Here is a 17786-nt window from a genome sequence, read left to right on the forward strand (position 1 = left end):
CACCCGATGCTATGTGTATTGAGCGGTCCCGCACCGCTCCCTGCACATTAACCCCCGAAATGCTGGTCCCGGATGTTGTCATGGTGACCCGATGTTATCATGACAACATCCAGGTCACCAGGAGGCAAGAAGTTACTTTGGTCCTGCGTAGTGCGCGACCAAAGTAGCTTCTCCCTGTGCAGCTCTGACAGGTTGTATAGCACAGGGATGCTACTGCATTCCTGTGCTATACAGCCGATCAGAATGTAAAAAGTGAAAGTCCCATAGTGGGACAATGTGTAAAAGTAAGAAAAATGTCAGAAAGTGAAAAAAAAAAAAAAAAATTTATAAAAAAATTAAAAAAAATAATGAAAGAAATGATTATATATGTATATATATATATATATATATATATATATATATATATATATATTGTACTCATAAATAAATAATCTTATGAAAACAAAAAATTAACCAATAAAATTACACATATTTGGTATCGCCGCGTCCGGAACGACCTGACCTATAAAACTGTCCCACTAGTTAACCCAATTTTAGCACACGCAGAACGACATAAAAAAAAAAAAAAAAAAGCAATTCCTGAATTGTTGGTTTTTGTTTATTCTGCCTCCAAAAAATCAGAATAGAAAGCGATCAAAAAATGTCACGCGCCTGAAAATGCTACCAATAAAAATGTCAACTTGTCCCGCAAAAAACAAGCCGTCACATGACTGTCAGCCGAAATATGGAAAAATTATAGCTCTCAAAATATGGCGATGCAAAAACTAGTCTTTGCAAAAAAAAAGGGTTTTTTAGTGTGACAGCTGTCAATCATAAAAACCCAATAAAAATCTGTTATCGCTGTAATTGCACCGACCCGAAGAATAAAGTCGTCTAATCACTTATACCACGTATAATGGCGTAAAAAAATTCTAGGGTTACGGTTGTGCTAGGGTTAGGATTGTCCTAGGGTTAGGGTTGTGCTAGGGTTAGGGTTAAGGTTGGGCTAGGGTTGTGCTAGCGTTAGGGTTATGGTTGGGCTAGGGTTAGGGTTGGGCTAGGGTTAGGGTTGGGGTTGTATTAGGGTTGGGGTTGTGGTTGTATTAGGGTTGGGGTTGTATTAGGGTTGGGGTTAGGGTTGTGTTGGGGTTGGGATTTTTTCAGAAGTAAACAAAAAAAAAATTACGATGATATGGCGACTAGTGTTGAGCGAAAGTGCTCACTACTTGAGTTTGCATCGGGTGCTCGGGTATGCACCGAGTATAGCGGGTGCTCAAGTGACATGCTCGAGTCTCCGCCCCATATGTTTTGCAGCTGTTAAACAGCCAAAAAAACTTGCTGGGATTGCCTGCCATGCACGAGCGATCCCCGCATGTTTTTTTTTGGGTGTCTAATAACCGTGAAACATGCGGACTTGAGCATGTCACTTGAGCACCCGCGATACTTGGTGCATACCTGAGTACCCTATTCAAAATCAAGTAGCAAGCACTTGCACTCAAGACTAATGACAACTTATTCAATATGATAACCTAATGATATCAAATTCTGTGTCGTACCTCTGGGTTCAAAATGTTCACTATACCACCTGATAAAATCCTTGAGGGGTGTAGTTTCCAAAATGGAGTCACTTGTGGGGGGTTTCCACTGTTTAGGCACATCAGGGGCTCTCCAAATGCAACATGGCGTCCGCTAATTATTCAAGCAAATTTTACATTCAAAAAGTCAAATGGCTCTCCTTCCCTTCTGAACCCTGCCGTGCACCCAAACAGTGGTTTTCCCCCACATATGAGGTATCTGCTTACTCAAGAGAAATTGCACAACAATTTGCATGGTGCAATTCCTCCTGTTATCCTTATGAAAATGGAAAATTGGAGGCTGAAAAACATTTTTGTTGGAAAAATGTGAAAATTTTATTTTTAACGCTCAATGTTATAAACATCTGTGAAGCACCTGAGGGTTCAGGGTGTTCATAACACATCTAGATAAGTTCCCTGAGGGTTCTGGTTTCCAAAATGGGGTCACTTGTGGGGGGTTTCCATTATTTAAGCACATCAGGGGCTCCCCAAATGCAACATGGCATCCACTAATTATTTAAGCAAATTTTAAATTCAAAAAGTCAAATGGCGCTCCTTCCCTTCCGAACCCTGCCGTGTGCCCAAACAGTGGTTTTCCCCCACATATGGGGTATCAACATGCTCAGGAGGAATTGCTCAACAAATTTGGGGGTTCATTTTTTAATGATACCCTTGAAAAAATAAAAAAATTAGGGTCTAAAGTAAAATTTTTGTGAAAAGAAATAAATGTTAATTTTTTTCTTCCACATTCCAAAAATTCCTGTGAAGCACCTGAAGGGTTAATAAACTTCTTGAATGTGGTTTTGAGCACCTTGAGGGGAGGAGTTTTTAGAATGGTGTCACTTTTGGATATTTTCTGCCATTAAGGCCCCTCAAAGTCACTTCAAATGTGATGTGGTCCCTAAAAAAATTGTTTTGTAAATTTTGTTGTAAAAATGAGAAATCGCTGGTCAGCTTTTAACCCTTATAGCTTCATAACAAAAAAAATTTTTGTTCCAAAATTGTTCTGATGTAAAGTAGACATGTAGAAAATCTTATTTATTAACTATTTTGTGTGAGATATCTCTCTGATTTAAGGGCATGGAAATTCAAAGTTTGAAAATAGCGAAATTTTCTAAATTTTTGCCAAATTTCCATTTTTTTTCACAAATAAACACAAGTGATATTGAAGATATTTTACCACTATCACAAAGTACAATATGTCACAAAAAAACGTTCTCAGAATCAGGGGGATCCGTTGAAGCGTTCCAGAGTTCTTACCTCGTAAAGTGACAGTAGTCAAAATAGTAAAAATTGGCCTGGTCATTAACGTGCAAACCACCCTGGGGGGTAAAGGGGTTAATGGTTTGAAAGTTTTATTGTCCCCCTAGCCATGTAAGATCAGAGACCTGATGCCCTCACTGTCTCTGGAGCAGATTCCTCAGATTTTTAGGTAAGTCATAAATCCTGGTGACAGATACCTGTGAGGAGGAAGGAGACTTTTACTGACTGCTCTCACTGCAGCTGACATGGGGGAATTCAGCAGAGCAGTATTGCTCCTTGGTATTCCATAGAGATGCTAGTGAGAGCAGGCGGGCTCTTGCATGATCCTGGCAAGTTTCTCTGCAATGAAATAATGTTTGTACTGTGCATGCTGGCAACACTCTTGGTGGTCAGTCCCCTAAGCAACAAGCGTACACAATCTGAACGGTGCAATCTAGATACATGATGTTAATTGCAAAGTTACTTACTTTCACATATTATATCTATGACAACTTCATAACACAAACATAACCCTTGAAGGAAACAACCTAGTTTGGTCTTTAATAACACATTGTTTATGTTTTTTCACTTTTTTTTGCAGTCCGTTTTTTAATGACACCATTTTTTTGGAATTGGGGGTGGAGAATTAGAGGGGACAAATCACAGAAACAAATTTCAGTTTTGTTTTAGGGAGTTCAGAATGCAATAAAAAAATGTATGACCCTGGCAGTACCAAATTTAGACATATTTTTTATGTTGCACAGTGTTTGCAAAATGAAAATACCTCAGTCAGTAATTTGCAACAGGCTGCCATTGCAACCCATCATGACTCATTCATCTTGTCACAGGGCAACATGAGATGATAGAGGAAGCCTCCTTCATCTAACGATTTAGATGCTGCTGTCACCATTGATTGCAGGATCTAAGGGATTCAACGGCCAGGAATAGTGTCAATTCCTGTTTGTTAAAACAGTGTGCTGGCTCTACAGGGTGGGCCATTTATATGGATACACCTAAGAATAATGAAAGAATAATGTTATGTTAAAACCAAGCACACCATTGCTTTTCTTATGAAATTCTCAATAAGTTTGATGTGTCACATGACCCTCTTCCCATTGAAAAAAATAAAGTTGGATACAAAATGGCTGACTTCAAAATGGCCACCATGGTCACCACCCATCTGGAAAAGTTTTCCCCCTCCCGTATACTAATGTGCCACAAACAGGAAGTTGATATCACCAACCATTCCCATTTAATTTAGGTGTATCCATATAAATGGCCCACCCTGTATACTACAGTTAGCACGAGTAAGTGATGAGCAAACACAGCTCCTGTGTAGGAATGAGCGGACCCATGGAAGTTCAGGTTTGTTGGGTTCAATCAAACTTTAGTCCAAAGTTTGGTTTGCGTACCAGAACTCTACCCGAACTTTAACCAGAACCCGAAGCTCATAGAAGTCAATGGGGAACCAAACTTTGGTGTTGTAAAATGGTCATAGTAAGTGATAAGGGGCTCTCGCTCTCTTCGGACTTCGCCTAGAACTCCGACTGGAGTACATTTCTTGTGGTGGCACATGACAGCTGAAAGTTGCACCAAATTTGTCAGGAGGAAAACACTGCTAATGAGGACTGTGCTGGAGTAAGATGCGCCTAATTTATTAAGACTTGTGGAAAATCAACCACAATCACACAAAGGATTTCAGTTTGATGCTGGTTTATTTAACACAATAGTTCACCATGGTGCTGGGTAAGGGGACAGGAAAGTGACAGGTAGTTCTAGAAGCTTGACATTTCGACCCATCCTGGTCTTTTTCAAATTTGTAGTTGTATCCTGGAGTGTGGAGGAGTAAGATATCAGCGCTCCACGCACTCCAGCGGTTGTGTGATGTATACGACACCAGTCATGATAAATTGAGACCTTAGTTCCTTCTTTTTGTTTTTGTATTGCATTTTGGTTCGCAGTAGAAAGTGAATGTTCTTGTGCTTTATTAGAACCTAAATTCATGGGGTTAAAATGTTATCAGGCATGTTGATTTCCATACCATGATGGGTTAGTATCTGATTCATCCAAATGTGTGGGTTAAATGTGAAAGACGTTACATGAATATCCAGGGAGTTCTAATTTTAAGATTTTTGGTTCGCTTCTCCAGCTAATTATCTCTCTAGATGTTTATCTTCCAGATCTGATATGTTCTGTCATGCATCTTGCTTCCTTGCTTATTACACATATGCTGTGATTACAGCAAACATTTTTTCCAGACCACAAATAAGTGCTGTAGGATTGTTTGTTTGGAAATTTAGTATAATTTTATTTTTAGAATAAAACAGAACAAAAATAGTATAATAAACCAGTTACTCAAATGGTAAGAAATAAATGGTTTTATATAGTTCTAAGACAATGTGTAAGGCCTCTGGAAAGTTCTGTCAGTATGATTAGCTATCAATCAGTTGGTGCCCTGTGTCATAGCAGTTATCTCTAAGAATTTTTTATATGTTAATATTTTTATATAAAGCATTTTTTATCTAGAAAATTGTTGATCGGTAAGACCAAGAACATCACGTTGTGCAAGCATCACACGATGCACATGCAAGACTAATACATACAGTATTACCTGGGTAGACATCACATTAATTAAAATGTTGGCTATGTTTTATTTCTGTCTGTTTTACATAGGGTGAAAAAGGTAATTCTGGATTACCAGGAGACATTGGATCAAAAGGATTCAAGGTATATTCTGTGAGAACACCAAAAATGCAAAAATAAATTATTTTATGGTTTTGAAAAATTTGGAAGGCACAAGCAAATCCAACTGTGTTGTAATTTATAAAATGCAGTATTTGGCAAGTAAAGGATACCCCTGGTGGTAAGGTTCAATTCCAAGAAACTAAAAAATACAAATATTTTTGCTCTTGCATAGCAAAGGACTAGCTCTCGTTCTCTCCTAGTAAAAAAATTAGAAGAGTAATGTGATCCAAAAGCTTTTCTTCAGAATGGTGAAAGACACCACTGGTGCTCCATAGGAGAATGGACTTTATTGTCTCAAAAGAATGAAATATATTATTATTATTTATTACTATATTGTGCAGCATCCAACAGAAAGAAAGCATTAATGTGATAAAAAGTGTCCAAAATCATTAAAATAGGATGACGACTGATAGAGACAATAGAATAGGCATAAATGATTTCATAATTTTTTAAGAAGACTTATAGTGTTATTAGGAACAGTTAGACATTTTGTGAATGTTGTTCCAGGGCTATTTGCATTATGGATCCAGCAAAACTGCCATCGAAGTTATAATTTAATTTGCTATCTGAAGTTACTATTGTAGTAAATATTTGTATGATTTATTCATGTATTATTGAAAGAATATATTGTTCATCAAATGGAAGAAATAGAGATGAGCCCATCATTTGAAATTTGAAATCGCCAGCTTCACCAAATTTGATTCACAGCAAATAAATTTGTCATGAATCACAATACTAAAAAGCCTCTACATGCCTAGAAAATACTGTACAGACCAAAAGTTTGGACACACCTTCTCATTTAAAGATTTTTCTGTATTTTCATGACTTTGAAAATTGTACATTCATACTGAAGGCATCAAAACTATGAATTAACACATGTGGAATTATATACTTAACAAAAAAGTGTGAAACAACTGAAAATATGTCTTATATTTTAGGTTCTTCAAAGTAGCCACCTCTTGCTTTGATGATTGCTTTGCACACTCTTGGCATTCTCTTGATGAGCTTCAAGAGGTAGTCACCGGAAATGGTTTTCACTTCACAGGTGTGCCCTGTCAGGTTTAATAAATGGGATTTCTTGCCTTATAAATGGGGTTGGCACCATCAGTTGTGTTGTGCAGAAGTCAGGTGGATACACAGCTGCTAGTCCTACTGAATAGACTGTTAGAATTTGTATTATGGCAAGAAAAAGCAGATAAGTAAAGAAAAACGAGTGGCCATCATTACTTTAAGAAATGAAGGTCAGTCAGTCCGAAAAATTGGGCAAACTTTGAAAGTGTCCCCAAGTGCAGTTGCAAAAGCCATCAAATGCTACAAAGAAACTGGCTCACATGAGGACCGCCCCAGGAAAGGAAGACCAAGAGTCACCTCTGCTTCTGAGGATAAGTTTATCCAAGTCACCAGCCTCAGAAATCGCAGGTTAACAGCAGCTCAGATTAGAGACCAGGTCAATGCCACACAGAGTTCTAGCAGCAGACACATCTCTACAACAACTGTTAAGAGGAGACTTTGTGCAGCAGGCCTTCATGGTAAAATAGCTGCTAGGAAACCACTGCTAAAAACAGGCAACAAGCAGAAGAGACAAGTTTGGGCTAAAGAACACAAGGAATGGACATTAGACCAGTGGAAATCTGTGCTTTGGTCTGATGAGTCCAAATTTGAGATCTTTGGTTCCAACCACCGTGTCTTTGTGTGACGCAGAAAAGGTGAACGGATGGACTCTACATGCCTGGTTCCCACTGTGAAGCATGGAGGAGGAGGTGTGATGGTGTGGGGGTGCTTTGCTGGTGACACTGTTGGGGATTTATTCAAAATTGAAGGCATACTGAACCAGCATGGCTATCACAGCATCTTGCAGCGGCATGCTATTCCATCCGGTTTGCGTTTAGTTGGACCATCATTTATATTTCAACAGGACAATGACCCCAAACACACCTCCAGGCTGTGTAAGGGCTATTTGACCAAGAGGGAGAGTGATGGGGTGCTACGCCAGATGACCTGGCCTCCACAGTCACCAGACCTGAACCCAATCGAGATGGTTTGGGGTGAGCTGGACCGCAGAGTGAAGGCAAAAGGGCCAACAAGTGCTAAGCATCTCTGGGAACTCCTTCAAGATTGTTGGAAGACCATTTCCGGTGACTACCTCTTGAAGCTCATCAAGAGAATGCTAAGAGTGTTTAAAGCAGTCATCAAAGCAAAAGGTGACTACTTTGAAGAACCTAGAATATAAGACATATTTTCAAGTTGTTTCACACTTTTTTGTTAAGTATATAATTCCACATGTGTTAATTTATAGTTTTGATGCCTTCAGCGTGAAAGTACACTTTTCATAGTCATGAAAATACAGAAGAATCTTTAAATGAGATGGTGTGTCCAAACTTTTGGTCTGTACTGTATGTGTATAACACTCTGATGTTTCTCAGCATTGTATTGAACTCTGTTTTATCTCTCTAATGCAAACACAGAATTAGTAATGTCCAAGTGACCTCAACCTATCTGGCAAAGGGAAAACGGATGACAACTGACAGCAGTTTTCGGGTGGCATGTATGGGCCTAATATTGGTCTATTACAACAATCTGGATTATAGAGATTTTTCTTTTAAAAAAATAAGGTTTGCCCATCTCACAATGCAGGAAGAAATCTTTTTGTGACACACAAGCCTTGGTTTCAGGATTTTGGTTTAATAGCAAAATTATGACAAAGTAGTATTAAAATGCCTTTCCTTGTTGTAGTGTGTGAAGCATAAAAAGGCTTTTATTAAGGTGCTATTAATGCAGTATGTCATAGATTAATCAATTCACAGTCACACTGACTATACAGGTACAGAACCTCCTTATATCACTTTAGTCTTTGGATTACAGACCGAGACTACAATTCCCATTTTCAATGTGATTTAACACTGCAGTAGTACACCACAATGAGATTAGGCCTTTTCCTATCCCTGTGTGGAATGACTGAGCTGTGCGCCTTGATCTCTCTCCATACTTTGTAAAAGCCTAAAATGTCACTGATTGGACAGCCTTAACTTTTGTATTCCCTGTGATAGCCCATCTATTTGGCTGTGCTAGACCATGTGATGTGATAGTTGCAGGGAATTATGGGGTAGCCAGCCCAGCCGCGCTTGATGTCACAAAACCCGCTTTCTGAATTTTTATCAATGTGCGAAATGGCGCCGGTAATTTTTAAAAAATGTTCCAATCCCTGCAAATCCAATTGTAGAGTGTTTAAATTCACAGGTACCTGCGAATTTGAAGAAGTACAACTTAAAATAAATCAGATATGATTCGCTCATCTCTAGTAAGACATGATAAGCTTAGTTTCAGAATCTTTTCATTCCTACACTTCATCCACCTCCTCATATAAATGCTGCTGAACTTATTCGACCTGACAGAGTTGTATTTCAATTATACACATGAGTGAGTAATGCTAATATGTCTAATGATGATACTCAGCGGATGAGTGAATGTTTTAGTGGAAATGTTTGTAGAGATGTGATGGATTTTTATGAATAAAAGCATGAATTGTGTGAAGAAGCTATTTATATTTGTGAGGTGTAATAAAGAAATATGACAGGATGTTCTAATGTTCAGTTTTACTGTTCTGTTACTTTTTTGAATACTCTTTTTACAAGATGTGCTAGAATATACTAATGGCATGAAATTGTGGCCATTGTGTAAAAAGGTGCAATGCATAAAATCATTATATGTCTTACAGAAAGTAATGAAGCTCTATGTAACAAAGAGATTATGACCACAAAAAAGGAATTCTTGTTCACAGACCTTGGACAGTGGATTTTCATTTTGCCATATGCAAGTATTTATGTCAGTGTCATGCTTAAAGGGGTATTCACAGGTTTCAAAGTTATGCCATATAAGGCTGCGTTCACACATTGCGTATTTTCGCACGCTTTTTTGCGCGCGCTTTTTGAAAATACGCAATGTGCTTTGTGTCTGCCAGCAAAGTGAATGGGAAATTCACTTTGCCGTTCAGACACTGTGTAATTTTACGCAGCGGGAAAGCGCAGCTGCGTAAAGAATTGGCATGTCAATTCTTTACGCAGCTGCGTCCTGCGCTTTCTCTCTATTGTGCCCATTATAAGCGATGGAATTACACAGCAGCTTTTTTACGGAGGCGCAGGATGGATACTCACCTACCCGATGTCAGGGGAGAGGCGTCCGGTCCGCTCCAATCCCGCGCTTCCAGCATCTGCCGGTGAAGCGATCAGCTGTTAGCTAACCGGCTTGTAACCGGCTTCCGGTCAGCTGATTACAAGCCGGTCAGCTGACAGTCAGCTGATCGCTTCACGGCAGATGCTTCACGGCAGATGCTGCAAGCGCGGGACGGAGCAGATGGGTCTCTCATCCATCGGGTAGGTGAGTATCCATAGTCTGTACATACACTGCTAGGGACACACACACGACACATAGACACACAGGACACATAGACACAGACAGTACACATGTCACACTGAAATGAAGTGTGACATTACACATGTCACCCTTCATTTTCACACTGCGTTTTTTGCTGCGCTTTTTTACGCAGTGTGTGAATGGAGGTGCTTTTTGTACCTGCTTAAAAAAACGCAGGTAAAAAAAAGCAGGAAAATACGCAGCGTAAAAAAACGCAGGGAAATATGTGTGAACGCAGCCTTAGATAGGGTACAACTTTTCCGATCGCTGGAGGTCTGACCACTGGGACCCCCAGCCATCTTGAGAACCGAAGGTCTGACGAGCCCTATGTGAGTGGAGTGGTGGTCGATCACGTGCACTGCCATTTAAACAACTTTTAATAAGAATGCTGGAGATTGCCAAGCACTGCTCACAGTTAGTCTTAAACATCCTTTAGAATGACTGGAGCAGTAATGCACATGATCAATCTACGCTTCAAGTACTTAAAAAAGGTGGAAACTTTACATTTTTTTTACTGTTTTAAAATGCCTTCTTTTTCTTAGTGCTGCAACAGGTTACATGATTATAGTGAGTGTACTTGCTACCCTTGGATTCAATCATTTTTTTATGCCAATTGTTGCTTTATTCTAATAAGTCTCCAGCACTTGTAGGCAGAAAAGTAAAGTTTGCTAAGTTGTAGAGAGGGATACTGGGTATTAATGGAACATGCTAAGACGTTAGCCATTAGATGAATTATAGTTCCTACACACAGCAAATGTGACATGAAAAGGGGTGTTTGCCAGGGGACCCTGGGTATGACATGAAAAGACACCAAAGTAAAAATTATGTTTGTGAGGGCTTAATAATAATGGAAGTAAAGAAATCACAGCATTTTCTACACAGCAAAAATGGTAATAGAAAACCCCTGTATCAGATGTGTAACTATGGGATTAACTGAGGGGGATGTGAATGAAACAACTGAGTGTGCCCCTAAACAGGTAACTGTGTGTACAACTACAGTGGCACAGCTAATCATATGTATAGGGGAACCTCAGAAGATGACCATCCTCATCCTGCTGATACCCCAATGCTGAGTCTCTTCTGCCATATGTGTACCTATTACTGATCCTCTTGGTACCCTACATAGTAATGCCCACCACTGTGCCCCTTACATGGTAATAATGCCTCCTTTGTGCCCTTTAGATAGTAAAATTGTACCCTAGAAAATATTAATGCCCTGTGCAAATGCCCTAGAAAACAGTGCCTACATTTTGCCCCTAGAAAGTAATAATGCCTTCAGTGTGCCCATTCAACAGTCATAATACCCTGAGTACCCCTATAACAATTATGCTTCTTAAGTGTCCACTTAACATTTAATAATGTCCCAGTCCCCCATATATAGTTCCCCTTTACACAGCATGATGCCCCCCATAGCTCCCACATACACAGCATGTTGGACCCACAGCTCCCTATACACAGCATGATGGGCCCAACAGTAGCACCCTCTCACAGTATTACAGCTCCCAGTAGCACCCTCACTGTATGAAAACCCTCAGTATTGTATGATGGACCTCAGTACCCCCCACACTGTATGATGGCTCCCATTATTCCCCCCACACTGTAGGATAGTCCCCAGTAGTCCCCCCATACTGTATGGATGACCCAGTTTTCCCCCCACACTATATGATGGCCCCCAGTTTCCCCTCCACACTGTATGATGACCTCGAGTAGTCACCCAACATTGTATGGATGGCCCGCAGTAGTCCCCCCACACTGTATGATGGTCTGCAGTATTTCTCCCACACTGTATGATGGCCCCCAGTATTCCCATCACAGTGTATGGATGGCCCACAGTAGTCCCCCTATTGTATGATGGCCCTCAGTACCCCCCACACTGTATGATGGCCCCCAGTATTCCATCCACACTGTATGATGGCCTCCAGTATTCCCCTTTCACTGTATTATGGCCACCAGTATGCCCCCACACTATATAGATGGCCCCAAGTTGTCTGCCACACTGTATGTTGTCCCGCTAGTAGTCCCCCCACAATGTATGATGGCCTTCAGTTTCCCCACACACTGTATGATGTCCGACAGTATTCCTCCCACACTGTATGGTTGGTCCCCAGTATTTCCCCCACACTGTATGATGGCCCCCAGTATTCCCTCCAACATTATATGTATGGCCCCCACGTAATCCCTCACACTGTTTGTTAGCCCCCAGTAGTCCCCACAGTGTCTGATGGCCTGCAGTATTCCCCCCACACAGTATGATGGCCCCCGGTATTCTCCCCATACTGTATAGATGGTCCCTAGTATTTCCCCCACGCTGTATTGATGGCCCCTAGTATTCCTCCCACAGTGTATGAATGGCCCCCAGAAGTCCAGTAGTTCACCCATACTGTGTGTATGGCCCCCAGTAGTTGAGTAGTTCCCCCACACTGTATGGATGACCCCCAGTAGCGCCCCATGAGTGCTTTTAAAATAAAATCAAAAGAAACATTTTTTGTACTCACCTAACCATGGATCCTGAGGAGTCTGTCGGCAGACAGGACCAAAGCATGAGTGGACCGCAGAGTCTCGGCATGATGATATCATCACACCGTCCTTCCCCCACCCCACCCCCTGCCTTGTCCATGCGTCTCCCTGCTTTTCTGTAGACGGCAGACTTAAATCGACCTGTGGTCTACAGAACATACAGCGGTAGTGCAGGGAGACCATGTCTCCCAGCTCCACCGTAGAGTTTAACTGTTCAGAGTGGTGGTAGCTCAAGAGGGCCCCTCTGAGTGAATGGCCATGGGCGACCACACCCTTCCCCCTCATAGCTACTCTACTGCCCTTTATATAAATGATTGCACATGGTTCATTCATAAATAGTATGTAATAAGCTTCAAAGTTCCCCACTGAGGCAAGTTCAATTGGACAGAATTTTTTGTTAGGTGTTATGCTGGAGGTTTGGAGCTTTGTTTCTGAAAAAAATATTATGTGATCTTGATTAAAAAAAGTAATAATTATGTTCAATGGTGGACATTCACATTAAAAATTAGGAATTAAGTGAAGATGTTTTTGTTTAATCTGAGCTATTTTTTTAGGGAATGTTGGGTTATCCAGGCAAGACAGGAGAACCTGGACTAATAGGTGCTAAAGTAAGTATGTTATGTGTGCTAGACAAACAGGTTGTCTACTGGTGTAAATTTCTTATGTACAGCATGAACTTGCCTATAACACAGAGGTTGAGAACATTTTTTGTTGCACAGAATTCACACCAAAATACCATATTTTCAAACAGTGGCAAAATAAAATGTAACTGATGTCAAGTTAAATCTTGGATGAATGAATTGTTTATGGTAGACACATCATATAATATTCTCAAACAGCTAAAATATAACAACTCCAGTGTTCATGAGCTCTGATCAGGTCAGGAAAAAGCTTACAAGCTATTCAACTATGGGCAGCTTATCTCCTGCTTTGATGAACCTAATAATTAATTACAATAATGCAGTACACACACAAAGCATGTCATTATGGGCACAATTTCAAGTCTGTTGCCTTTTTTTGTGAAACATACAATTTACAAAGTCCTAGAATATGCCCTGGAACCCCAACCCATCCTGAGAATGAAGGGGGATACAGTGCTAGCATAGGACTAGCACATGTCTTCTTTGCTGTTTTTACTCTGCAAAATGGTGAACTTGCTAATAAATGGATTTAACTGCGGGAAAAACCTACACTAGTGAATGCAGACTTGTCCTTAAGCTGGACAACCCCATTAAAAGTGGATGCAGTAATATAATAGTTTAACATCTCTTTCATTCTCAAAAACACTGGAAGTTCTAGAAGTCTGCCACTCACCGATCATGAAGTTATGGAATATTATAGCATGATGCCATCATTTTTTATAATACAAATATTATTTATGCATGATTTTTTAAAGACATACAGCAGAGAGGTTTTAGGCAGGTGTCGTCAAAATGTAGTATTAATGAAAATATTAATCATTTATTTTTATCAAGTAACAAAATGTAAAATGAATAAACAAAAGATAAATCTAAATCATATCAATATTTTCTTTGAACCCCCCTTTGCCAGGCACACTTGCGCATATTTTTTTACAGGAACTTGGCAGGGAGTTTGTCCCAAACATTGTGGAGAACTAGTAACCACAGATATTCTGTGGATGTAGGCTTGCAGAAATGTGTCTGCCTTTATGTATTCCCAGACAGATTCAATGTTGAGTTCAGGGCTCTGTGGGGCCATATAATCACTTCCAGGATTCCTTGTTCTTCTTTACGCTGAAAATAGTTCTTAAAGGGAATCTGTCAACAAGATTTCAACCCCCAAACTATTTATATGCGCATGTAGCTTTTTCAAAGACAAGTCCAGCAATACCTTTACATGGTCAGTCTATTCCTCCATTACTGCGTTTGAATTGATATGCAAATGGTGCTGAAGAGCTATTGGAGATTTGAAGCCTCTGTCACTCCAGCTCTATTCCCCCAAGTGCAGCCTCCTTTTGCTTTACTGACAGTTTCTATGCTGTATGACTTCAGGCAAAAGAGCCATCAATCAAGTAGGAAGAGGCTGCACTGGGTGGGTAATAGAGCTGAAATGACACATGCTTCAGATCTACAATTGCTCTTCAGCCTGAAATTCATATTAATTGACAGCTGATTTCTCTCTAATTGAGAAATGGACTATCATTTTGAAGGTATCTCTGGACAAGTCTTTGAAAGAACTACACGCTCATATTGGGTGTTTCTTGCTTACTGATTCACTTAAATGACATTGGCTGTATGTTTGGGGTTGTTATTCGGCTAGAGAAAAAAAATTGCAGCCAATCCGATATCTCCATGATAGTATTACATGATGGACAAGTATCTGCTTGAATTTCTCAGTATTGTGGATACCAATTAAAATTTTGACTCATCAGTCCAGACCACAGGCTACTATTTTTCTGAACCCCAGTTCCTAGGTTTTTGTGCATAGTTGAGTTGCTTGGACTTGTGTTCATGTTGAAAGTATGGTTTTTGGGCTGCAATTCTTCCAATAAGACCACTTCTGACCACACATTTCCAAACATTACCAATTCTGAGCTGATGGCACTGCTGAGTATCTCCAGAATTGGATGACAAGTATATATCTTTCATCTGCTGCACCACTTAGCCTACCACTACATTTACGGTTCTCCATGTTTCTCAGTTCTTGATGTTTCTTCAAAAGAGATTGTACATCACATCTTGAAACCCCAGTCTGATTTGCAGTCTTTTACTGAGGCAGACCTTGCTGATGCATTATAACTGCCTTTTGCTTGTTGCTGTGCTCAGTCTTGCCATGGTGTATGACCTGTGAAATAAAACTGTATTCCTCACCTTTGTAGTAGAGTTTGACTGTTCCCCACCCTCTTACACAGCTGTTCCTGTTTAATTTATTGACTGTATTTTAACCTCCATATGAAAATGATGATCATTATCACCTGTTTGGCATAGTTAGTTACACATACACCTGATTATAATCCTACAAAATCACTGGCTTTGTACAAGTGTACCTACATGAACTGATGCTGCTTTGAAGGCAAATGGTGGTCACATTAAATATTGAATTGATTTAGATTTCTCTTTTCATCTTGATAAAGATTTCACTTTTCACTTTACATTTTAATTATTAAAAATAAACTATTAACTCTTCTATTTTTAAAGACGTTACTATGCAGCATTTTTACACACTTGCCTAAAACTTTTGCACAATGCTTATTTTACATGTGCTAGCATGGACATGGAGCAATTGAATGATGGTTCAGCTTATACACTCAAAACATTTTGCGAATGTTAAATTAGAGTTTATGTCATACCCTGATGATACCCTTATGTCTACAAGATTTAAAAGTAAATTTCCAAAAAAAGAAAATGTAATGGGATTAGCAAGAACATTCTGACAAGCTTTCTGAAACCAGGCGAAGGTCAAGATAAAAATGAACCAAACTTCAGATTTATGTCTACATACATGAAGAAATGAGGGAATGTTTAAGAAAAGGCCTTAGCAGTAAATGAGAGTTACTGGTGCGTGACTGTAACAGTACCAATTAAAGTCACACACCAGCACATCCAAGATACGTTTAAAAGTTAGTTTTTTTTAGCCAATAAACGTCATCATTTTTAGTTTTTTATTTCTATAATTCAAACAATCATTTGCATTTGACTTTTCAAGTAAAATTCATTTTATTTCATGACCTAAATAGCTTCTATTTTAAAGTTAATTGTCAGTTCTGCTATGCAAATAATTATGATGCTGTATAATTATTTAGATTTATTTAGATTTTTTTTTCTGCAATTATGCTATAAAAAAATACCAGTTTGTCTATATTCCCTTTATTCTGACAAAAAAATATTTATATACCAGGGTGAAACTGGAATACAAGGAAACCCTGGTTTATCAGGCTCTCTGGGTCCTTCAGGGCCAAAGGTTCGTAATCCTTTCATTTTGTTTGTTACTAGCATAAATGTAGCAAGTTTAATAGAACTATAATATAATATAATTTAACAAACAGACCATAACATGAACATCAGTCTCTACACTTTACACTGCTCATTGTCAATAAAGAAAAATCTTTGCAGCCCAGTTTAAGAATATTGGAGAATGGGCTAGTTTAATTGGGAATTTAGAAACCGTTGAAGATCTTAAAGGGATTTTCCAGGACTTTTTTATTTTTTACTATGGACTTAAGAACTAACAGGGAGGTAGTTGCTAACTACCTGCCTGTTCTACCCGGCTCCAGCTCGGAGCATTTATGGATCACTTCTGCTGGTAATTCTATTACTTCACGTCAATAGGAGCTCTTCCTCTTCTGGGCTGATCTGTCGACTGGATGTGCCTGCCAGTGTCATACTGATTGACAGCTGGCTTGCTGCAGTTGGGCAGAGGGGAGACTGTTATCAATCAGCATGACATCAGCAGTCACGCCCCATCAACAGAGCAGCCTGTAAAAGAAGCAACTACTCTGTCAAAGTGACATCACCAGAAGGCGGAGAATTACCAATAAGAGCAGTCTGTGATCAGTGTGAGCCGGCAGATATTAACGGCAGGCAGTAAAAAAAATAAAAAGTCAAGGATAACCCCTTTAAGCCAAGTTCAGATGGGCGTATTTTACGGTCTATATATGGACTGCAGTGCCTAGACTGACTGCGTCACCCAACTCAAACTTAGAGCCTTAAATATGTTTATGAAGTTGGCAGTCCAGGCTTTGTGATCCATAAGGGGCCATGAAATATGTCTGTCTGAACCTGCCTGACATTAGAGAAAGTAATCTCGACTGTCTGTTGAAACATTTGGAAAGAGGAGCTTTAGTCACTAGAAATTCACAGAACTAAAGACAATTACACAATTTGGTTTAAATTTCAAAGGACTTGTGAAATCAGACTCTTGGAAATCATCCAAGTTTGGGATAATAAACAATTTCAGGAAATTGACAAGGTGAAGGGAGAGAATTTTTTGGAAGATGAAGGTGAAGAAAAATTCCTACAGATTTGCAGAAAAAGGGTATGCAGTTTGAGTCCACTGTGAGAATAGCGCAATACAAATGTTTGTTGGAAGTTACTAGCTTTTGAAGTTTTACAAAATCGGTTTGGCATAAAAACAATTTTTTTTTGGTATTTGCAAAAAAAAAGTTACAAATTGCAGTATTGAATTACAGGTTCTATATAAATTGTGTGTATGGGATGGGGGGTGGTTTAGAAACTATAAGAAATAAATTTGTTGCCAAGGGGTTGATTACAAAGTGATCTTTTATTACAAAAAATCCTTCTTGAACCTGAACATCAAGATCTTATAAAGCTTTGTAAGATCTTGATGTTAGGATTCAGT

At 39.4% G+C, this 17786-nt stretch overlaps 1 protein-coding gene across 1 annotated transcript in view; it reads left to right on the plus strand.

The window, feature by feature from the left end:
* Window positions 1-17786, plus strand: part of LOC141167259 (uncharacterized) — a 705047-nt gene that overhangs the window by 555528 nt on the left and 131733 nt on the right. Inside the window, exons 87-89 of the mRNA XM_073654695.1 lie at window positions 5469-5522; window positions 13022-13075; window positions 16326-16388. Coding sequence (XP_073510796.1) covers window positions 5469-5522; window positions 13022-13075; window positions 16326-16388 — 171 coding nt within the window. The remainder of the gene's footprint in view (window positions 1-5468; window positions 5523-13021; window positions 13076-16325; window positions 16389-17786) is intronic.

Source organism: Phyllobates terribilis, unplaced genomic scaffold (assembly GCF_046119375.1).
Source record: "Phyllobates terribilis strain yellow unplaced genomic scaffold, ASM4611937v1 Scaffold_11__3_contigs__length_659146591, whole genome shotgun sequence".
NCBI classification, from domain to species: Eukaryota; Metazoa; Chordata; class Amphibia; order Anura; family Dendrobatidae; genus Phyllobates; species Phyllobates terribilis.